This window comes from Somniosus microcephalus, chromosome 17, assembly GCF_052327205.1.
Source record: "Somniosus microcephalus isolate GS21.2 chromosome 17, FLI_Smic_1.0, whole genome shotgun sequence".
Classification (NCBI taxonomy): domain Eukaryota; kingdom Metazoa; phylum Chordata; class Chondrichthyes; order Squaliformes; family Somniosidae; genus Somniosus; species Somniosus microcephalus.
The window spans coordinates 59,060,361-59,084,080 of record NC_141003.1 but is presented as its reverse complement, the minus strand read 5'-3'; the positions used below and the strand labels follow the sequence as shown (position 1 = coordinate 59,084,080).

The 23,720-nt window shown below is 42.7% G+C and overlaps 1 protein-coding gene across 4 annotated transcripts in view; it reads left to right on the top strand.

Moving 5' to 3' along the window:
• Positions 1 to 23,720, top strand: part of orc5 (origin recognition complex, subunit 5) — a 121,522-nt gene that overhangs the window by 26,359 nt on the left and 71,443 nt on the right. For all 4 annotated transcript variants that reach the window (XM_086010453.1, XM_086010454.1, XM_086010452.1 and 1 more), the window contains exons 6-9: positions 5,543 to 5,654; positions 12,803 to 12,933; positions 17,078 to 17,126; positions 21,045 to 21,135. In XM_086010453.1, the coding sequence (XP_085866579.1) occupies positions 5,543 to 5,654; positions 12,803 to 12,933; positions 17,078 to 17,126; positions 21,045 to 21,135 (383 nt within the window). The remainder of the gene's footprint in view (positions 1 to 5,542; positions 5,655 to 12,802; positions 12,934 to 17,077; positions 17,127 to 21,044; positions 21,136 to 23,720) is intronic.

The window sequence follows — 23,720 nt, the reverse complement described above, 5'->3', positions numbered from 1 at the left end:
GATTGAGTCTGCCTCCACCACCCTTTCAGGCATTGCATTCTAGACCCTAACTGAGTAAAAAAAGTTTTTCCTCGTGTCGCCTTTGGTTCTTTTGTCAATCACCTTAAATCTGTATCCTCTGGTTCGCGACCTTTCTGCCAATGGAAACAGTTTCTCTCTATCTACTCTGTATTTCATGATTTTGGACACCTCTATCAAATCTCCTATCAATCTTCTCTGCTCTAAGGAGAACAACCCCAGCTTCTCCAGTCTATCCACGTAACTGAAGTCCCTCATCCCTGGAATCATTCTCATAAATCTTTTCTGCACCCTCTCTAAGACTTTCACATCCTCCCTAAAGTGCGGTGCCCAGAATGGACACAATACTCCAGCTGAGGCTGAACCATAAGAACATAAGAAATAGGAGCAGGAGTAGGCCATTCGGCCCTTCGAGCCTGCTCTGCCATTCAATGAGATCATGGCTGATCTTCTGCCTCAACTCCATTCACCCGCCTTATCGCCATATCCCTTGATGCCTTTACTAGTCAGAAATCTATCAACTTCTGTTTTGAATATACCCAATGCCACAGCCTCCACAGCCCTCTGGTGTAGAGAATTCCAAAGATTCACCACCCTCTGTGAAGAAATGGCTTCTCATCTCAGTCCTGAATGGCCTACCCTTTATCCTGAGGCTGTGGCCCTGGTTCTAGACTCCCCAGCCAAGGGAAACATTCTCCCAGCATCCACCCTATCAAGCCCTGTAATAATTTTGTATGATTCATTGAGATCCCCTCTCATTCTTCTGAATTCAGGCCTAGTTTACTCAATCTCTTCTCATACGACAGTCACGCCATCCCAGGAATCAATCTCGCGAACCTTCGTTGCACTCCCTCTATGGCAAGTATATCTTTCCTTGGGTAAGGAGACCAAAATTGTACACAGTACTCCAGGGGTGGTCTCACCAAGGCCCTATATAATTGGAGTAAGACTTCTTTACTCCTGTACTCAAATCCTCTTGTAATGAAGGCCAGCATACCATTTGCCTTCCTAATGGCTTGCTGCACCTGCACATTCACTTTCAGTGACTCATGTACAAGGACACCCAGGTCCCTTTGAGCATCTGCATTCCCCAGTCTTTCACCATTTAGGAAATACTCTGCCTTTCTGTTTTTTCTACCAAAGTGGATAACTTCACATTTATCCACATTATATTCCATCTGCCATGTTCTCGGCCACTCACTGAGCCTGTCGAGATCCCCTTGAAGCCTCTTCACATCCTCTTCACAACTGACACTGCCACCTAGCTTTGTACCATCAGCAAATTTGGACATGTTACATTTAGTCCCCTCATCCAAATCATTGATATAGATTGTGAATAGCTAGGGCTCAAGCACCGATCCTTGCGGTACCCCACTAGTCACAGCCTGCCATCCTGAAAAAGACCCGTTTATCCCTACTCTTTGTTTTCTGTCTGTTAACCAGTTCTCAATCCATGCTAGTATATTACCCCCCATTCCATGTGCCCTAATTTTGTTCACCAACCTCTTGTGTGGGACCTTATCGAAGGCCTTCTGAAAATCCAGATACACCACATCTACCGGTTCCCCTTTGTCTACTCCACTAACAGGTCTAATTCCCTGTTTTCTCTCTCCCTCCTTTCTTAAATAGCGGGGTTACATTTGCTATCCTCCAATCTGCAGGAACCGTTCCAGAATCTATAGAATTTTGGAAGATGACAACCAATGCGTCCACAATCCCAATGGCCACCTCTTTCAAAACCCTAGGATATAGGTCATCCGGTCCTTGGGATTTATCGACTTTTAGTCCCATTAATTTTGCTAGTACTGTTTTTTTTATAATTTCTTTTAAGTTCCTCATTCTCGTTACACCCTTGGTTCTCTCGTATTTCTGGGAGGTTTTTTGTGTCTTCCTCCGTGAAGACAAACAAAGTATTTATTTAATTTCTCTCCCATTTTCTCATTCCCCATTATAAATTCTCCCGTCTCTGACTGTAAAGGACCTACATTTACCTTCGCCAGTCTTTTCCTTTTCACATACCTATAGAAGCTTTTACAATCCGTTTTTATATTTTTCGCTAGTTTGTGCTCATATTCCATTTTCCCTTTCTTTATCAATTTCTTGGTCCCCCTTTGCTGATTTCTAAAAAGATCCCAATCCTCAGGCTGACTGCTTTTTCTGGCAACTTTATAAACTTCCTCCTTTGACTTAATACTAGCTTTAATTTCTTTTGTTAGCCATGGTTGGGTCACTTCCTTTTGGGTTTTTATGCCCCAGAGGAATATATGTTTGTTGCAAATTATGCATTATTTCCTTGAATGTTAGCCATTGTATGTCCACCTTCATACCTTTTAGTGTAGTCTCCCAATCTACCATGGCCAACTTGTCCCTCATACCCTTGTAGTTTCCTCTGTTTAGATTGAAGACCTTAGTTTCCGATTGGACTACATCACTCTCAAACTTAATGTAAAATTCAAACATATTATGGTCACTTGTCCCTAAAGGCCCCTTAGCCCTTTCTCATTACACAGCACCAGATCCAGAATAGCCTGCTCCCTGGTTGGTTCCTCCACATACTGATCCAGGAAACCGTCTCGCATGCATTCCAAGATTTCGTCCTTCACACCATTAGTGGAAATTTGATTTGCCCAGTCACTATGTAGATTAAAGTCCCCCATGATTACCGTATTGCCCTTGTTACATGCACTTCTAATTTCTTGATTGATGCTGTGCCCTACATTAACACCACTATTTGGTGGCCTATACACAACTCCCACCAATGTTTTCCGCCCTTTGCTGTTTCTTAGCTCCACCCAAACTGATTCCAGTTCTACATCACGATCTGCCAAGCCAAGATCTTTTATCTCTACCGTACCAATCTCATCCCTTATTAACAGCAATATGCCACCTCCTTTTCCTTTTTGTCTGTCCTTCCTAAATGTTGAGTACCCTGGAACATTCAGTTTCCAGCTTTGGTTACCCTGCAACCATGTCTCTGTAATGGCAATTACATCATACCCATTTACTTCTATTTGTGCCATTAATTCATCCACCTTGTTGCGAATGTTACGTGCATTTAGATAAAGTGCCTTTAACTTTGCCTGTTTAATATTTTTCTGTACTTTGATCCTCTTTACTGTTGACCTTTGTTTCTGCTCCCTATTAGTTTTCTAACTTGCACTTCCAGCTTTGTTTCTCTCCGTTCTGGGCCCACGCTTAGGTTCCCAGCCCCCTGACAAACTAGTTTAAATCCTTCCCAACAGCACTACCAAACCCCCCTGCGAGGATATTGGTCCTGGTTCTACCGAGGTGTAACCCGTCCAGCTTGTACAGATCCCACCTTCCCCAGAATCGGTCCCAATGCCTCAGGAATTTAAATCCCTCCCTCCTACACCATCTCTCCAGCCACGCATTCACCTGGTCTATTCTCCTATTTCTGCTCTCGGTGGCATGGGGAGTAATCCGATTACTACCTTTTGAAGTCCTGCTTTTTATTAAGTTTTTATTAAGGTGGTTCATAATTTCCACGCTTTTGTACTCCATACCTCTATTCATGAAGCCCAGGATCCTGTAAGCTTTTTTAACTGCTTCTCAACCTGCCCTGCCACCTTCAATGATTTGTGCACATACACCCATAGGTCTCTCTGTTCATGTACCCCCTTTAGGATTGTACCCTTTAGTTTATATTTCCTCTCTTCATTCTTTCTACCAAAATGTATCACTTCGCACTTTTCTGTTAAATTTCATCTGCCATGTGTCCGCCCATTCCACCAGCCTGTCTATGTCCTGATGAAGTCTATCACTATCCTCCTCACTGTTCACTATACTTCCAAGTTTTGTGTCATCTGCAAAGTTTGAAATTGTGCCCTGTACACCCACATCCAAGCCATTAATATATATCAAGAAAAGCAGTGGTCCTAGAACCGACCCCTGGGGAACACCACCATCCTCCAGTCAGAAAAACAACCATTCACCACTACTCTGTTTCCTGTCACTTAGCCAATTTTGTATCCATGCTGCCACTGTCCCTTTTATTCCATGGGCTTCAACTTTGCTGGCAAGCCTATTATGTGGCACTTTGTCGAGCGCCTTTTGGAAATCCATGTACACCACGTCAACCACATTGCCCTCATCAACCCTCTCTGTTACCTTATCAAAAAACTCAATCAAGTTGGTTAAACACGATTTGCCTTTAACAAATCCGTGCTGGCTTTCCTTAATTATTCCACACTTGTCCAAGTGACTGTTAATTTTGTCCCTGATTATTGTTTCTAAAAGCTTCCCCACTACTGAGGTTAAACTGACTGGCCTGTAGTTGCTGGGTTTGCCTTTACACCCTTTTTTGAACAAGGGTGTAACATTTGCAATTCTCCAGTCCTCTGGCACCACCCCCGTTTCTAAGGAGAATTGGAAGATTATGGCCAGTAGCTCCGCGATTTCTTCTTTCACTTCCCTCTGCATCCTAGGATACATCTCATCTGGTCCTGGTGACTTCGCTACTTTTAAGCCAGCCTTTCTGGTACCTCCTCTATCAATTTTTATCCCATCCAGTATCTCCTCTACCTCCTCCTTCACTATGTCTATGGCAGCATCTTCCTTGAAGACAGATGCAAAGTACTCATTTAGCACCTCAACCATACCCTCTGCCTTTTTGGTCCCTAATTGGCCCCACCCCTCCTCTTATTACCCGTTTACTATTTATATGCCTATAGAAGACTTTTGGATTACCTTTTATGTTAGCTGCCAGTTTTTCTCATACCCTCTCTTTGCCCCTCTTATTTTCTTTTTCACTTCTCTGACCTTTCTATATTTAACCTGATGTATGCAATGTCAAAAAGTGTTAAAATCTCTTCACCATTTAGGGGTTTCCATTGCACTGGATTGAGAGTCCGGGTAAGTCAAGGAGCAGCTCCATGGAGAAACCATAAATGCAAAGTTAAGTTCTGTTAGGCTGCATTATAGAGTTTAACTTGCTTATTGCATTCAATTTAATTATGACAGTTAAGAATTTTTTGACTTAAAGGAGAAGGAAACTGTAAGGATTTTTTTCTTCAAATTGCTCTCCCTTTTAGACAACAAAATAGATAATTTTTTAAAAACTTCAAGTAGGGTATCTTCCCCCTTTTAGGATGCTCTGATGATCAAAATTATGAGGAACCGTCCCATGGAGGGGCTTCATTGCAAACAACACAGATAAAGCTGCAGATAAGCTCAAGAACTACTCTAGTGCTTGTAGCATGGTTTTCCAGGATCAGGCAGGGTCTCCTCTGGTCATAGTTTCCTTTCCTGGGCTCAGACTGCTCCGTAGTAGCCCTCCAGACTGTCTAAAGTCATGCTTCTAGCTATTTGCGACACCTTGCTGGAAGGTCCGCAGGTTGGTGCTAAAATTAATATTTAAAAAACTGAGCACGATTCTCGTGTATATAATTGGACAAAATTACAAGTTCTTTCCTCTTTAGGATTAATTTGAGCAATGACTAGATCTTTTTTTAAACTAAATGTGAAAAGTGAATTTTAATAGTGTCAACTTTTGTCTCATTCACAGGCTGAAGAAAATGTAACTCTTATATTCCTCAGTGAGATTATCTGGGAAAAATTTCGACCAAATACAGGCTGCTTTGAGCCTTTAACTTTGTATTTCCCTGACTACAGCAAAGGTAAAATGCCACTATTTACAGTTTTCATTCTTTGATTAGTAATATCATGCAGTAACACTATAGAAAAACATAATGAACGTGAATGTTATTGCATGAAACAAACTTTTATCGTTTATGTTTTCAATCACTACAGTTTAATAAATTGAAATTCTACATTGATTTTTTTTTTTCTAAAATGAGTTTGCTGAGCCCAGCTGACCTTTTTTCACCCTAATATTTCTTCTGTTCTTAGCCTTACAATTAACATATCATATTTTGGTCCATGTAATAAAAGGTGGTGAGTGAATGGGTAGGATCTGTACCTTTAACATAAACACCCCACCATACAGATGAGATGCCCAATCCTCAAAATAACTTGACTGAGTACTAACAGCATTTTAGAAATGGCAAGCAACCATAGGACTTGAACTAGAAATGACAGGTTTCCAAGGGTCTGTAATGACAAAATCACTGCATTTCTAAATGTGATATTGTAATTAGACTGTCACTTTTTATTATCTTATAGTTTAGTTCAGACAACTTAGTTTTATTATCATGCTTTGCAAAAATATTTAATACTAACAAAATTCAGGAATGCAGGATGAACATATGATCCTCTGTAGAGGAAGATACAGGAGGGATATGTTCTTGAAGATTGACAGCAAAAAGAAGAAACTGTTACATGGCATTGCTTTGTACTTGGATGCAGTTACATTTCCTTTTATATGATTTTTCACTATCCTTGAAAATTGGACCCTGTGTTCCAGAAAATATTGACTGGATCTGTAGAATTATCGTCTTTTTGGTTTTCATCTTCCTCTTATTTGGAGCTTAATTAGGATAGTGTGGGAAGTTCGGGCCAGGTTGTGTCAGTCTCATAAAGCCTAGCAAACTTTAGAGTTCTTGTAAGCAATGAGGAATTGCCAGTTACGCAGCTTGTGGCAGATGTTTCCCAAGGTTTTTCCATTTACAAATTAAATACAGAAGCCCTCAGAGCAAGAAACCTAATAGGCTGCGTAAGTGGGCAGACAGTTGTACCTTTTTTGAAGTAATGGGAACAAGGTGGGTAAATGTGATTAGGACTATTGCTCGTGGGGAGGGTAATCGGGTTGGGCCGAATGGCCTGTTTCCATGTTCTGATTGACAATTCTTTAATGGACAGAAAACAGAGAGTAGGAATAAACGGGTCATTTTCGGGTTGGCAGGCTGTAACTAGTGGGGTACCGCAAGGATCAGTGCTTGGGCCTCAGCTATTCACAATCTATATCAATGATTTGGATGAGGGGACCAAATATAATATATTCAAGTTTGCTGATGATACAAGCTGGGTGGGAATGTAAGTTGTGAGGATGCAAAGAGGCTGTAAGGGAATATAGACAAGTTAAGTGAGTGGGCAAGAACATGTGAAAAATGTGAAGTTATCCACTTTGGTAGGAAAAATAGAAAAGCAAGAGTATTTTTTAAATGGTGAGAGATTGGGAAATGTTGGTGTTCAGAGGGACCTGGGTGTCCGTGTACACGAATCACTGAAAGTTAACATGCAGGTACAGCAAGCAATTAGGAAAGTTTAGAGTCCGTGTGTAGATAAAGACACTGAAGACAGGAGTTGGTTCATAGGTATTTACTAAGCAAGTCTGGGGGGGGTTTTCTAAAGGATATACACAATACACAGGCTTATATAGCCCAAGTGGCAATTACCGGCATTACGCACACCTGGGGCTCTTAAAGGCACATACACCACAATTCCTCCCCTTCTAGCTAACTAGTACATCATATTTTAAGTTATTATTAATTACATGTTATATGCAAAATAATATACATTGCTGTATTAATTAATTATAAGTTAGTCTCTCAGGAGGCTTCCTGACTCGGTCCGGATAACGCCTCGGGGGTGTAGTAGTTTCTGGTGGTGTAGTAGGTTCTTCTGGCAAGGCTGATTCGGCTTGAAGGCCAGTGTCGGGTTCATCGGGCTCCAGTATCACCGGATCGGAGGTAGATATGGGTATCTCTACTTCATCGTTAGATGTATAGAGTGGTGGTGTAGGTTGTCCCTTTTCGGATGACTTGATGATTTGGTCAGCATGGCGCCTTATTATGCTGTCTCCGATGTCCACGGTATACATCAGTGGTCCTAATCGTGTGCAGATAGTTCCAGGCTGCCATTTCTCGGTACGGTAGTCCCGGGCCAAAACCGGTTGGCCTATCTGGAAGGCCCTAGTTGGCCTTTCATTCATGCCCTGAAACTGCCGGTTCTCCACGTCCCTTCGGATGTTGGGCTTGACCAAATCCAGCCGGCATCTTAGGTTTCTATTGTAGAACATCATGGCGGGAGTTTGGTTAGTAACCATATGCGTTGCATTCCTATATGCAAATAAGAAGTTATCCACCTTGTGCTGAAGTTTTATGTCTTCATTACCCATGGCCTTGATGGCCTTCTTGAAGGTCTGGACAAACCTTTCAGCCAATCCATTGGTGGCGGGATGGTATGGGGCGGACGTGTAGTGCTTTACCCCATTGTTCTTTAAGAACTTTCTGAATTCTTCGGACACAAATTGCAGTCCATTATCAGAACATATCTGCTCCGGCAGCCCATTCCTGGCAAATATGGTCCTTAATACTGTGATGGTTTTTTCCGTGGTGGTGGAGGACATCTTTATTACCTCCGGCCACTTGGAGTGTGCATCAACTGCGATTAAGAACATTGAGTCCATAAATGGACCAGCAAAGTCGATGTGCACCCTTTGCCAGGGAGATGAGGGCCACTCCCATGGATGTAGAGGGGCCTGTGGCGGAGCATTTTGGACCTTCTGGCATCCTAGGCAGCTCTTGGTCATGTCTTCGATGTCTCCATCGATACCTGGCCACCATACAAACGCCCTAGCTAGGTTCTTCATTTTCACTCCACCCAGATGCCCCTCGTGAAGCTCCTTTAGCACTTTATCCTGGAGTTTGGGTGGAATCACCACTCTGGACCCACACATCAAGGTTCCTCGGCACACTGACAGCTGTTCTCTTCTTTGCGAGAATGCTGGCAACAGTGGTTCGCCATGTGCTGGTCATCCCTTCACTGTTAAATCGTAGACCCGTGAGAGAGTAGGGTCATTTCTTATCTCCCTTTCAATGGCAGAATTTGTCACCGGTAGACATTCCACTATGGTAGAGTGGAATATCTCTACTGGGTCTACTGTAGGTGCCTCTTCTATCGTTGGCAACGGTAGGCGTGATAAACCGTCAGCATTCCCATGCTGTTTTGACCCTTTGTATTCAATGTTGTATTGGTGTGCCCCTAGAAAAAGGGACCACCTCTGTAGTCTTTGTGCCGTCATAATGGGGACACCTTTGTTAGGGTTGAATATGGAGATGAGGGGTTGATGGTCAGTCAGCAAGGTAAATTTTTGTCCGTGTAGGTAATGGTTGAATTTCTTCACTCCCCATACCAGGCTGAGTGCTTCCCTGTCTATCTGGGCATAGTTACGCTCAGCTGAGTTCAATGAGCGTGACGCAAAAGCTATCGGCCGTTCCGAGCCATCAGGGAATCTATGGGACAATACCGCTCCTATGCTGTAAGGGGATGCATCGCACGGCAGTCTGATTGGTAGTGATGGGTTGTAATGAGCCAAAATTTTCTCGGATGTGATTAAGTCTTTACATTTATGGAAGGCACGTTTACAGTCTTCGTTCCATTTCCAAATCACTCCTGTCTGTAGAAGATCATTAAGAGGGTGTAGAATAGTTGATAAGTTCGGTAAAAATTTATGATAGTAATTTATTAATCCCAGGAATGACCTTAATTGTGAAACATTTTCAGGTGCTGGGGCTTTTATAACTGCTTCAATTTTTTCAGGTGACTTATGCAACCCTTCCTTTATTAATTATGTGGCCACAATATGATATCTGATTTTGGAAAAATTCGCACTTGGGGCGATTTGCTCGTAGGCCCCGTTCTTTCAGCCTAGTGAGCACCTGCTCCAAATTGGCAAGGTGCTTGTTGTCGTTTTCTCCTGTTATAAGGATGTCGTCTAGGTAGCATTGAGTCCCCGGAATCCCTTGCAGGACTTGCTCCATAGCTCTTTACCAGATAGCTGGCTATATAAGCCTATGTATTGTGTATATCCTTTAGAAACCCCCCCTCCCCCAGACTTGCTTAGTAAATACCTATGAACCAACTCCTGTCTTCAGTGTCTTTTAGAGGTATATGCGAAAATAGCCTCTCGTAATCTCGTCGATTTATTACGGTTAGAGCTGATCCTGTATCTAGCTCCATTTTAACTGGGGACCCTGCTATTGTGAGGGTAACCCAAATGGTTTGGTAATCCTCTTTGGCAAGTACATTATGTAATTTGAGACAGCTTAGTCTCTTGTTTCCGGAGTCGCTATCGTTATTCTGGTCTTCGGAGCTATTGTCCGTCATCATTTGTACCTTCCTGTACTTTTCTTTATTGATTTTTTGTTTTCTGTCAGTGGATTTATTTTGTCCAGATTGGCATACCTGTGCAATGTGTCCAATCTTACCACATTGCCTGCATGCTTTGCCCTTGAACCAGCAGTCCCTCTGGTTATGGGTGGATCTGCCGCAGCGATAACATCTTCCGAACTCCTGTGTCATTTTATGGGTGCCGAAGTCCTGTGTCTCTTGTTGTATCTCTGCAGCTCCTTTTGCTGCTGCTTCGTATGATACAGCCATACTGAAAGCTTTGTCCAATGTTAAATCTTTTTCAGAAAGCAGTCTTTTTTTGTGTTCCTTCACTTAAGAGACCGCAAACAAATTTGTCTCGAAGATAATCCGATAGTCCTGCTCCGAATTGGCAGTACTTTGATAGCTTTCTTAATTCGTTTAGGTAATCAGCGTTACTTTCATTCTTGTGTTGATTTCTCTTGAAGAACTTGAATCGTTCCGCTATCAGCAGCGGTGTTGGGTTTAAATGCTCCTGCAGGGTATCAACAATTTCTTTAAAAGTCTTGTCCTTTGGTTTGGCTGGAGTGATTAAATTTCGTAACAGCCCGTATGTCTTCGCGCCCATTAAGTTCAGAAGTACTGAAGCTTTTTTTTCATCTGTTATTCCATTTGCAGTGCAATAAACCTCTACTCTTTCCACGTATGTGGTCCAATCTTCTATTTCGCCATCAAAATCCTCAATATTACCAGATTTAGGCATTTCAGAAAAGATATGGCGCTTCCCGCGCTTTTTTTTCTTCTCTCTGTGGCAACGATATGGCGCTTCCCGCGCTTTCCCGCCGCTGCTACCGATAACAACGCTGTTTTACTGTGGTTTCCGTTTATTCACTGTTGGAGACTCGTTCCCGACGGAGGTCTAAACGCTGACCTGCTTGCTGCGCCGGCCGTCTCTCGAGTGCACCCTCCCAGTCCGTTATTGCTTGCCTCCGATTTCGCTGCCTGTCTCAGCTGTAGAGCCCGCCGCTGGAGCTCCAGCCTGACGCCCAGGAAGGATTAGCGCAGTACCTGTCACCAGCTTGGCCAACTGGTGAAACCACAGTTTCTCTTACTTCCTTGAGTCTTCTGGACGCTGGAGGAATCGATGTCCTTGAGGTGCTGCCGAATTGCAGGTAAGTCCGTTTCCACTTCGTCGCCACTGTAGTGTCCGTGTGTAGATAAAGACACTGAAGACAGGAGTTGGTTCATAGGTATTTACTAAGCAAGTCTGGGGGGGGTTTTCTAAAGGATATACACAATACACAGGCTTATATAGCCCAAGTGGCAATTACCGGCATTACGCACACCTGGGGCTCTTAAAGGCACATACACCACAGAAAGCAAATGGTATGTTGGCCTTTATTACAAGAGGATTTGAGTATAAGGGTAAAGACGTCTTACTGCAATTATATAGGGCCCTGGTGAGACCACACCTGGAGTATTATGTACAGTTTTGGTCTCCCTACCTAAGGAAGGATATACTTGCCTTAGAGGGAGTGCAACAAAGGTTCACCAGACTGATTCCTGGGATGGCGGGACTGTCCTATGAGGACAGATTGCGTCGACTAGACCTATATTCTCTAGAATTTAGAAGAATGAGCGGTGATCTCATTGAAACATACAAAATGCTTGCAGGGCTTGACAGTAGACGCAGGGAGGATGTTTCCCCTGGCTGGGGATCTAGAACCAGGGGTCACAGTCTCAGAATAAGGGGTCGGCCATTTAGGACTGAGATGAGGATAAATTTCTTCACTCAGAGGGTGGTGAATCTTTGGAATTCTCTACTCCAGAGGTCTGTGGAGGCTCAGTCGTTGAGTATATTCAAGACAGAGATTGTTAGATTTTTGGATATTAAAGGGAATCAAGGGATATGGGGATAGTGCAGGAAAGTGTTGAGGTAGAAGATCAGCCATGATCTTACTGAATGGCAGAGCAGGCTCGAGGGGCCAAATGGCCTACTCCTGCTCCTATTTCTTATGCTCGTATGTGCTCGCTGACCTACATTGGCTCCTGGAATGCCAACGCCTCAATTTTAAAATTCTCATCCTTATTTTCAAATCCCTCCATGGCCTCACCCCACCCTATCTGTAATCTCCTCCGGCCTTCAACCCTCCGAGATGTCTGCGCTCCTCCAATTCTGGCCTCTCGCGCATCCCCTATTTTCTTCGCTCCACCAGTTGCGGCTGAGCCTTCAGCTGCCTAGGCCGTAAGTTCTGGAATTCCCTCCCTAAACCTTCAGCCAAAGGTTTTGAATCTGGGAAGAGGCTGGGAGACTCCCTAGCAAGTATTAAGGTAGGTTAATGAGGGTGGGGGGGGGGGGGGGGGTGGTGGTGGAGAAAGGTTGTTTTGTTTTAGGCCATGTAAATGGATTACATTTTGGACCCTTACAGCAGGAAGATGAAACTTGTTCCCACTATTCTGCCTGAATTCTTGCGCTGGTACCAGTGATGAAAGGAAACTCTTCCAACTTACTGACCACCTTCCATGCTTTCCAAGTTGCTACCTTCTGCCTCTTGACAGTCCTTCCTTGCATAGAATATGTTACTAAAGTAACTTGTTGAATTCCTGCTCTTATGCTATTCTGACAATTTCTGTTCATTCTTAAATTTTGACATTTGGTTACGGGGAGATTTCTAAGTGATCTAGAATCCTGTATAGAATAATACATGAAGTAAATTTATATAATGCAATGTAAGATAACAGTTACCATTACTGAAACGACTTATTTTTACTTCAGTTGACCTCCAGAAAATTCTTTCTCATGATCATCCCCCAGAGTTCTCTGCAGATTTTTACGCCTCTTACATTAACATGCTACTTGGAGTGTTCTATACTGCCTGCCGCGATTTAAAAGAGCTGCGACATCTGGTAAGTTTTTTTAAAAATGTTTTGTGTGGGGGAGAACATTTTTTTTCCCCCCTCAACCCCTTTATGTCCCTGGGCTGTGTATCAACTGCACCTCAGAGTCAGATGTCTGCCTGTGCTGCTCTGAAGTGGTCACCTAGATGGTGGCTGTGGGGGAACTTTCCTTATGTTTCCCATCCGCACTGCAGTGGTGCTGAGATTGGGAAGCCTGCGAAGTGGGAATACTCTAGTGAACGTTTGGTGATTGACCAGCAAGTCTGGCTCATTAATGTAATCCTGGAGTGGTCGACCAGTCACTGGAGGCTTGAATTCTTCCCACTTTGCTATAGATAATTCCATAATTCACTGCCTGAGCAGGTAGAATGGTCCTGGCTGGATATGCAGCTTGAAGCTTGCCAGTGCTTTGTACTCGTAAGGGAATTGTCAAGGCTGGGGCTCAGTCCAAGGACGGAGCAGCAGATCGGGAGAGGGATAAAGCCAGAGGCGCTGACATTATTGTGGGAGTGAATCCAGCAATTTAAAAAGGTTTCAGCCACAAGCAGGGAACGAGGTACTTGAAGTTCAAGTATGGGACCGGGAAGAGGCTAAGGGGTACTTTTTTTCCTGAGATGGAAGAGTGTGGCTGGGAATTTTTTTTAAAAAGAAGCTAATCAGTGAGTGGGACATGAGGCCAAAGAGTGGGGAGACCAGAGTAGAGCAGCTGGGTGCTGCAGGTATAAAATTGAAAAAGAACTGGGGACAGGATGCTTGAATGGCCTGGAATGCCTGTGTGGCAACAGGTCAAGGAGTGGCCGGAAGGAAAAGTAAACTTAATTTTGGGTCTGCAGGGAACAGATATTTTCTTTCTCAAAGCAGAAATGCAAAGTAAATGTGGGCTACAGAAGTAGAGGTTCTGTAGTTGTGCGAGAGGATGAGGAGGCTGCACAGATTCACCAACGTTAGGACAGGTAATTGTTACAGGTACGTGTTGACATTGGAATGCCAAAGAATTGTAAATGGAAACATAAAAGTATTACCAAAAAATTGTGATTGAAAGATTTGTGGACAGGAAGTGCACACCATCAGCAAGAATTTTTAATAATATACTAATTGATCTGTTGTAACGTTGCACAAGACCAAGTGTAGTCTACAAGTGAAGAGGGGTCTTAGGGCAGAGGACAATTGCTCGAGGGCATGCATGCATAATTCGTCCCATTTTCAAGTCATACATTCTGCCTGTATATTTTTATATAATATCATTTGATATTTATAGTTAAATAGAAAACTTGTGGCAATTTAGCAAGCAGTTTTGGAGCATAGTACAGGAAACTTTCGTTTAACCGGAGGTTAAATGTCCGGAAAGCTCTATCTACCAGCAAAATTCAGGAGCCGTTTCCTATAAGTTTTTTTTACTTCTCGTTGCTTTTTTTTTCCAGTCAGGCTCTGCAAGGTCTAGCTGAAGCTGTTGCTTAGCTACAGAGACGCTTTTAAGCTGCGGCCGACTGTTTTGAAGCTGACAGGGTAGCGCTGGTTTCTACGGCAGTTTTGATGGTACGGCACCAGCTCGGTCCCGTCAGTGCCGGATACCAGAAAGTTTCCTGTAGTTTCTCTGCAATACAGACTGAGGAGCGGGGAGTTATACTGCCAGCAGTGGCAGGAGTATAATTACAGAACGACAAGTTTCCATTATAAATGTGGACAAAGGAATTTTATATAGACAAAGTTAGCACAAAGTGTAACAAAAACATGACTACAGAAGGTAAGGTTTTGGAGATCAGAAGTGTGTGTGGACATAAGATTTTTCATATAGATAGGATGATACCGTATTCACCATAGCTGTTACTGCACTGGGAGCAATGTTTAATTGTCAAACTGATCATTGTTGTACAGACTGAAAGTTTTGTAGTCAATTAGCTGACACATACTTTATCAGCTGTAAAATTTGAGATTTTAATAGCACACAGAAGGTATGCATAAGAAGTTATAACTATTTCAAAGCATAGAAATATGCAAAGATTACAGCACCTTAAGAGTTATTCGTCACTGAAATAAAACATGGCAGCAATCGAAAGATGGTGTCCGCAAACATTAAGCATTCTGGCATTAAAAGCAGAAGAGGAGTTTGATATTAATGGGTTATGTCTCATAATGTTTACCACCTCCATCACTGGCACACGGGCCTGGCAGGCTGCTAAATGCAAAATCAAAGTTATGCCAGAACAGTTTATTTCATCCGGACAACGGAGGCAGGTAAATGTAGTCTGCTGCCAGAGGTTACATTAGTGTTTAGATTAGGTGTTTTGTATTCCAGTGATCTTTGTATCATGTTTCACACAAGGTCACATATTTATTTTCATTTAGGTTTCTATTTTCCATAATAATGCCAAGTAAGTTTTGCTGAAGTGCCACAAAAATGTTTTATTGAGCTGACCTTGTATTCTCTTCTAAAACAAAAGCAAAATACTGCAGATGTTGGAACTCTGAAATAAAAACAGCAAATGCTGGAAATCACTCAGCAGGTCAGGCAGCATCTGTGGAGAGAGAAACAGAGTCAACGTTTCAGGTCGATGACCTTTCATCAGAATTACAAGGCCATCTCAGTGGAACACAGGTGCAGGCAGTGTCTGAGGAGCGAAGTCAAAAAAATGACCAAAATACACAATTGGGCTTAATTGGTCATATGTAGTAGCTATCTTTATAACTTCCTAGTGTCTACATTTAAACTGTTTTGAGATTGAATGCAATCTTGAATTAAATTGTGATCTTGAAACAAAGTTTTAGTACTGTTAATATTATGAACCACATAATCATTCATGTATTGCCATGGAATTGACTTTAAGGGCTCAATTTTCCAAGCCCCGAGGAGGCGGGTTTGGAGGCGGGAGTGCTGGGAAAATTGCAGAATCGGGGCAGGAACCCATCCCGCCTCCGTGTCAAGTCCAGGAGGCGGGTACCCGACCTGTGCTGGGAGCCGCCTCCCCGAGGCGGGAAGGGGATTCGTGCCAATTAACTGCCTGTTAACAGGTAGTTAACGGGCAGTTTTTTGCCTAATCCCTATTTTTAGCCCTGAAGTGTGGGCTTCCCGACGGCTCCGATCCACGCCAAGTTAGCGAGGCGGACCGTCAGTCTGCAGGGGTTGGAGGGGTCGATATGTCCGTTGTGCAAGTGAGTGATAGGTGCATGTGTGCAGAGGTAAATGTGTGAGGTATGTGTAAAGTATTTTAATAAGTTTTACTTACCTTTACTTTCTCCTGCAGGCTTCCTTCCTTCAGTTCTCGGGAGTCCCTCAGTTCACCGGCACAGAAAGCAGAATGGCCGCTGAACTGTCAAAAGCTGCAGCCTCTGCTTTCTGGTCTGGAGAGCTCTCTAACTGAGTCTGAGTAGAAGGACTCAAGTTAGAAGACAGATTGTCCGTGTTTGACAGCTTCACAGAGCTGTCAAACGCTGATTTTTCATCTGTCAAAAGCTCTTGACAGATGAAATGTCAATCGCTGACGTCACCAGTAACCAGGTGTCCCTTAATTGGCCTGCTGAGCCCGCTGGGCGGGCTTAATAAGGTCAATCAAGGGAAAGTAGCGTGGGTTGGCCACAAGTCGATGGAGACGGGACTACAACCCAAAAAGTGGGAGTCCCGCCTCCAAAAGCCCCCCATTGACAAAATCGAGCCCTAAGTCTCCCGCATAGGTTTCCACTGAGCCACCAATGTGATTAGTTTATTAATTTTAAGATTGTTTTGAATTTATCAAGGTTGAATGTTATTACTGCTGGGGAATGGAATGCTATCCATTTTGGGTACCCCACTGTTAGCATCAAGCACTCCTAGAGGCGATAAAGCATGCTTTGATGTGGATTATATCTCCCAGTACTCTGCCTCAACAGTGTACCTCATTTTCAATCTTAGAAGAGCACCCTCAACTGCACCATTGTGAAATGTTTAAATTTCTCACACCAATTCTCCTCTGATCACAGTGACATTGCTAGTTTACCGGTGAATTGGAGAAACTGTTAACATTGCCTGAAGGTGATACATTTAAAACTAACATTTTCCTAGTTCTTATTCTTTTGCATACTAGCAGAGAATGACGGTTGATTTAACATTTAGTGGCAATGAAATGAATTGAATTAATATAACTTTTACTGAAGTGCTCATTTGTTTATTCTATTTCAGGCTGTACTAAATTTTCCAAAGTTCTGTGAGCCTGTACAAAAAGGAGACGGTAAGCCTTAGAGAAGAGGATTTAGCTTCTCTTTTTAACTAATTCCATTGAGAAAAACCTTCCAATTTAAAAATAGTATTAATGATTAAATTGGTCCTTGCCATTGTAGGATTATGCTGATAATTAATTTGGAAAGGGCATATATAAATATAAACCTCGCTACATTATTGAAGTTGTGCTGAGGTGTAAGTATTGCAATGATGTAGAGGAACTGAAACAAGAAATTATGATTACATTTTCTAATAGTTTATTTTTTAAACAGTACTGATGGTTAAGATTCCCTTTAGGCTACTACCCATCAATCTGCTTCCTCTCAAACTCGGAAGGCATGGCAGACTGCTCATGGTGCCATTCAATGACTAGCTGACGAGAAGTGCAGCTCGGTAAAATAAAGTTGAGGTGCAGCAATCTGCAGCTACACAGTGTGCCATCTAAAGGTTCAGATAAGAGCGAACTGAGGGAAATTGTGTTTGAAATTATACTCAAAATCACAAAAGATAGATTGGGATAACGAAGACCATTCATCCCATCCTCACTGAACGGTGCAGAACAAAATCTATAGTCGTCTCCTCCCCCCGCCACCCAATCTCCCACCACGTCCAAGTCACAGCAGCTGGCTTAAATGATTCCTGGCTTTTTACTGCACTCCTGTATCTGGAATTCCATTTAAAGTGTTGATCACTGTGTCCTAAATTTGTCTTTTGCGAGTTATCTGTGACGATTTAAGTAATATTCCAGATTTACCTTTTGTATCAGTTTACTATCTTATATGCTTTCTAGGCACCAACTTTCAAAGCTTTTCCAGTCTTTTCTCATAACTAAGTCCTTTGATGCTAGAGATCTTTGCACTCCCTCAAGGGCTTGAATGTCTCCCTTGCATCTTAGTGAGCAGACCTGAGATATAGTATTGTAAACAAAGCATTATATTTACTTTGTTTATTGCTGCTGCAATCTGGGCATGTTAAGTGTCAAATGTACTAACATCTAAATCCATTTCAACTTCACACAAATATATTTCAACACCATTCATAGGGTAGTCATGGCAACCAATTTTTCCCTATATGCACTACTTACACTTGTTCATATTAAATTTAATTTATTGTTGTTCCGCCCACTTAGAAATTATTTTCTAAGTCATGGTCTCTGACATTACTTCAGATTCAGTGGCTCCTCTTCCTTAGTTGGTATTATTTCTGAATTTGACTATTGGCTAAAATTAAATCCCAACACTCTGCTAGAGTAGAGCTGCTCAGAGTATATCTCGGCCAGGGGTTCTCAACCTTTTTGCTTCTGAGGCCTCCCCTCCCGTGTTTTAAAAAAAAAAAAGAAAGAAACCACGGACTCGCTGTGGGGCGGGGGGAGAGAAGGGGGTGTGAGAGGGGCAGGGATGGGGTTTCATCTCATGGTTGTCATTAGCAACTGTCAAAAGTTCACTAGGTCTTGGCCCCTCAACACAAACAGGGATAACCTTCCACCCACTTTACATCGCCCAGAGGCCCTCACGTCCAGGCCCCAGACCTCACTCACCCTCTGACAGATCTTCGATGCACTCAAAGGTGATCTCGAACTGAAAATGGTTGAAAAACGGCAACGGGTTGTCCAGCACCTTCGCCATTGTTTACCTGCACCTTCGCCGTGGCTCCTACGGGGTAATTTTGTGTTTTTTTCCCCCCCCCCCTCAGGCCCACCCGTGCCGATTTAGAACAGAGACCGAGGTCCCGGGCTTGCTTGGCAGAGTGTGATGGGCTTTATGTCTTTGCTTTCCCACAGAAGCTCTGGCCCATCCTCCTCCTCCAGCTGCCGCTCTCGATTGGTTCACAGAGCGTCCACAGGCAGCGCGCGCCTCCACTGCCACCAAAGGCCTGAGGAGTCCAGGGCTGGCTGCCGACCTCCCCGCAGGGCGCCACCTGCAGGCAGCATCAGTGAGGCGGGTCCACCCAAAGCCACTTGTTAAAACTAGTCAATCTCCACTATTGTGGACCCCTTGAAATCTTCTCGACCCCCGGTTGAGAACCCCTGATCTAGGCAATAATTAGTGAGGGGCATGAATTGTAATGTGTATTGTCTGATCAGTCATGTGATTGGTGCATCAATTGAGTAACTTCTTGTTTCATTTCTGTCTGTACATCTGTTGGTAATGAAAAATACAGAGCCTTTGTTTCTGTAGCTAGTCTCACCATTATCTGATCATGGTAAAGGAATGTATGTTCTGAAGAAGGGTTTCGACCTGAAACATAAACTCTGTTTCTCTCTCCCCGGATGTTGCCTGGCCTGCTGAGTTTTTCCAGTGTTTTCTGTTGTTATTTCGGATTTCCAGCATCCGCAGTATTTTGCTATCGTATGTATATACCTATATTGCTTGACCAGTTCAAGTAATTTAATTAAAAGAAAAGGTAACTATAGATAGGTATTATCACTTGTCATCAAGTTAAATAATTTTCCTCAGTTTTACTTTTCTATTCTGTATTTTGCACCTTTCTGGAGCTATAAATATTAGTCAGAAGAGGTTTGCTGGGATTATGTCATTGAACATGGTCATTATTTGCCCACCACATAGAGACCAAATGAGATTTGCTGTATTCTTGACAAGTCTCTGCTCACTATGAGCTAACTGCATTATTTGTAAAAATGCTGCTGCTTCTATCTTTAAATTCTCCCTCACTGAAGCCTGGATTTTGAATCACAAGGTCAGACATGGAATTTTTTGAAGCCAGGCCTTTCTTCACTTCAGGGATGCCAAACATACCTAGTCTAGCGCGCACTTGGCTGCTCTGCTCCTCAACAGGCCTTTGGCTGATTTGTGACCTTGCAGCTAAGCACCACTGCAACATGGTTGGTGTTTTCTCTCCTTGTTGGAATTGGAGGTCAGGACTTCTTGCAAGTAGTGCATCTGTAAGCAACTTTGATGTGATTGAAAAAGGATGAGATAAGAAGGCATACAAGGAAACTCTTGCTTGAATTGCTTTATAGTGTATTTGTCAAAGCAGCCCTTAAGTAATTTACTACATGGGGATTGTAGCCTTCGACCAAATACCTTGGCGATGTATGCATAGATTGTTTCTCACCATGACAGCAAGACAGCTACATGGCATGCTCTATTGGCTTTAGTTTAACAATTTAACCTGAAAAGTGCTTTCTTGTTGCTCTGTTTGAAATTCTGCTTAAATTTAGCTTTGTAGAGTTTCCCAGTTTTGGCATAATGCATTTGTATGTGTGCATTGAAGGAGAATTCAATGAAAATTCAAGAAGAATGTTAGACTTCTTAACTTATTTGTGATCTTTCCTTGTTTCTTGAATGTCATTCTGGTTTTCTAGTTAAAAATGTTCCCCATCATACCTGATGTTTGCATCTTCACCTTGTTTCACTTTATTCTCTTTGCTGCCTTCTCTTGTATTAATAATAAAGTGGTTTTCGGAATGAGGCCATTATATAAGCGAGATTGAAGGAAATATCCAAAGTTGGTTTCATCCATTTAGTGGTGAGACTGCACTACATTCATTAGAGTAAAGAAGACCATGCCAATGAATGGGATTCTAACATTGTGTTGCAGCTTAATAGACTGGTTATTGAAAGTGCAGTTTTCTAGAGATACCATGGCATGGATTCAAGTAGACAGTGTGAGTTTCAAACCTAGTTTACTGTTGGGGTTTTTTCCAAGGGGTTTGGGAGCAAGAAGGGAAAATAAAATAAATTAAATCTCTGCCATGTTATCTGAGGAAGATAAAACTAATTTGGGACAGGGCCCCTTCTCTGTGCTTAAGAATGTCTCCTAACAGGTTAGCAAGATGCTATCTGAGACTGTCCTACCCTCCTGATTAAGTCAAATATTAGACATTGGAGAGCTAAGTTAGCAAAGTGTAGAGGGCAGAAAGAAAATGCAGATATAATGATTGAAACTGCTAATGTTTTTGTTCAAGCCAAAGAAGAGGATACTCATCGGCTGTGGAGAAACATCGAACCACATTTAAAAAAAGCAATGCAAACAGTTTATCTACGAGAAATCTCAAGGTAATCATCTTATGAATAAAAAGTGTAGCCACTCAATAGTACTTTGTCTAACTAAAATTGGAGAAGTGAAGATGAGTATGCCAGAATATTGCCAGAGACAAATGTTGTGGCTGTTGAATATTTAAGCAGCACAACTCTAATTAATTATTTTTCACAGGCAGCAAATACTTGCTATTGACTTTACATGCTAGCTCAGTCCAAATGAGACATGACCAGGATGACAAAGATGAAAACCAACTACTCGGACAACTTGCTAGAAGCATTTTGCTAGTGCATCCAATGTTGACTAAAAAATTAACTTGACTTTTGTTAACCTGGTAGCATCAAATTACAACCAGAGTTGAATTTCACCCATTTTCAGACCTTGGCTAATGATGCATCGCTCATATACAGTTCTAGTTACTTTAATTAAACTTTCTTCTGTGAGGCCACTAGTTTTCAGTATTCAATGACAAATGTCATCACTGAAACACTGGTGGACTGTTTCTGGATTGTAAAGCGTGCCACAGAGATAGCCCTAAAGAGGATCTTACATAAGATTGCATAGGATATATGGCACAGAAACAGGCCATTTGGCCCAACCAGTCCATGCCAGCTTTTATGCTCCACATGAGCCTCCTCCTGTCTTTCCTGTCAGCTTAACCCTCTATTCCCTTTTCCCTCATATGCTTGTCTAGCCTCCCCTTAAATACATCTATATTATTCGCTTCAACCACTCCCTGTGGCAGCGAGTTCCACATTCTCACCACTCTTTGGGTAAAGATGTTTCTTCTGAATTCCCTGTTGGATTGTTTGGTGACCTCTAGATATGCTCTTCCCCACAAGTGGAAACATTCTCTCTGTATCCACTCTATCAAAACCTTTCATAATTTTAGAGACCTATTAGGTCACCCCTCAGCCTTTTTTCAAGGAAAAAGAGACCCAGCCTGTTCATCCTTTCCTGATATGTATACCCTTGCATTTCTGGTATCATCCTTGTAAATCTTCACTGCACCCTCTCCAGTGCCTCTTATCTTTTTATAATATGGCGACCAGAACTGTACGCAGTCCTCCAAGTGTGGTCTAACCAAGGTTCAATACAGGTTTAGCATAGCTTCCCTACTTCACAATTCTATCCCTCTAAAAGATAAACCCTAGTGCTAGGTTAGCAAGGCCATAAAAAAAGCAAACCAATGTCGCAACCTTTAGTGATTTGTACTCCGAGATCCCTTTGTTCCTCTACCCCACCTAGACTCGCACCCTCCAAGTAATAAGTGACCTCCCTATTCTTCCAACCAAAATGTAATACCTCACATTTATCTGTGTTGAACTTCCATTTGCCAATTATATGCCCATTCTGCAAGTTTATTAATGTTCTCCTGTAATTTGTTGCAGTCCTCTTCTTCAGTATTAACTATCCCCCCAATTTGGTGTCATCTGCAAATTTAGAAATTGTGTTTTTGATTCTAAAGTCTAATTCGTTAATTGTAAATTGTGAACAGCAGTGGTCCCAGCACTGAATCTTGTGGAACACCACTACCCATCTTCTGTCACTGTGAATAGCTACCCTTTACTCCTACTCTCTCTGCTTTCTGTCCTGAAGCCAGCCAGCAATCCGTTCTGCTACTTGTCCCCTGACTCCGCATTCTCTGACCTTGTTCATCAGTCTATTATGGGGTACCTTATCGAAGGCCTTTTGAAAATCCAGATAAATTACATCTACTGCATTACCCTTGTCTACTCTCCCTGTTACCTCTTCAAAAAATTCAATCAGGCTGGTCAAGCAAGACTTTCCCTTTTGAAATCCATGCTGACTATTCATTATTATTTTTGGTTTCTAGATGTTCTTCTATTTTCTCCTTTTAATAGGGATTCCATTATTTTTCCTATCATCTTGCCCCAGATATGAAATCCCCCAGCTTAATAGCACACTATAACACTTGGACCCTTGATCCCTTTTCTTTAGGGGATGTGACGTGCTGAACCTGTACCCATGTTTTTACCTTCAAGACACATGTCCTGTTTCTGTACTTTTTTAAAAAATTCATTTTTATGGGATGTGGGCATCACTGGCAAAGCCGGCATTTATTGCCCATTCCTAATTGCCTTTGAGAAGGTGGTGGTGAGCCGCCTTCTTGAACCACTGCAGTCTGTGTGGTGAAGATATTCCCACAGTGCTGTTGGGTAGGGAGTTCCAGGATTTTGACCCAGCGACGATGAAGGATCGGCGATATACATCTAAGTCAGGATGATGTGTGACTTGCAGGGGAACTTGGAGGTGGTGGTTTTCCCATGCGTCTGCTGCTCTTGTCCTTCTAGGTGGAAGAGGTTGTGGGTTTGGGAGGTGCTGCCGAAGAACCCTTGGCAAGTTGCTGCAGTGCATCTTGTAGATGGCACACACTGCAGCCACGGTATGCCGGTGGTGGAGGGAGTGGATGTTTAAGGTGGTAGAGGGGTAGCCAATCAAGCGGGCTGCTTTGTCCTGGATGGTGTTGAGCTTCTTGAGTGTTGTTGGAACTGCACTCATCCAGGCAAGTGGAGAGTATTCCATCACACTCCTTACTTGTGCCTTGTAGATGGTAGAAAGGCTTTGGGGAGTCAGGAGG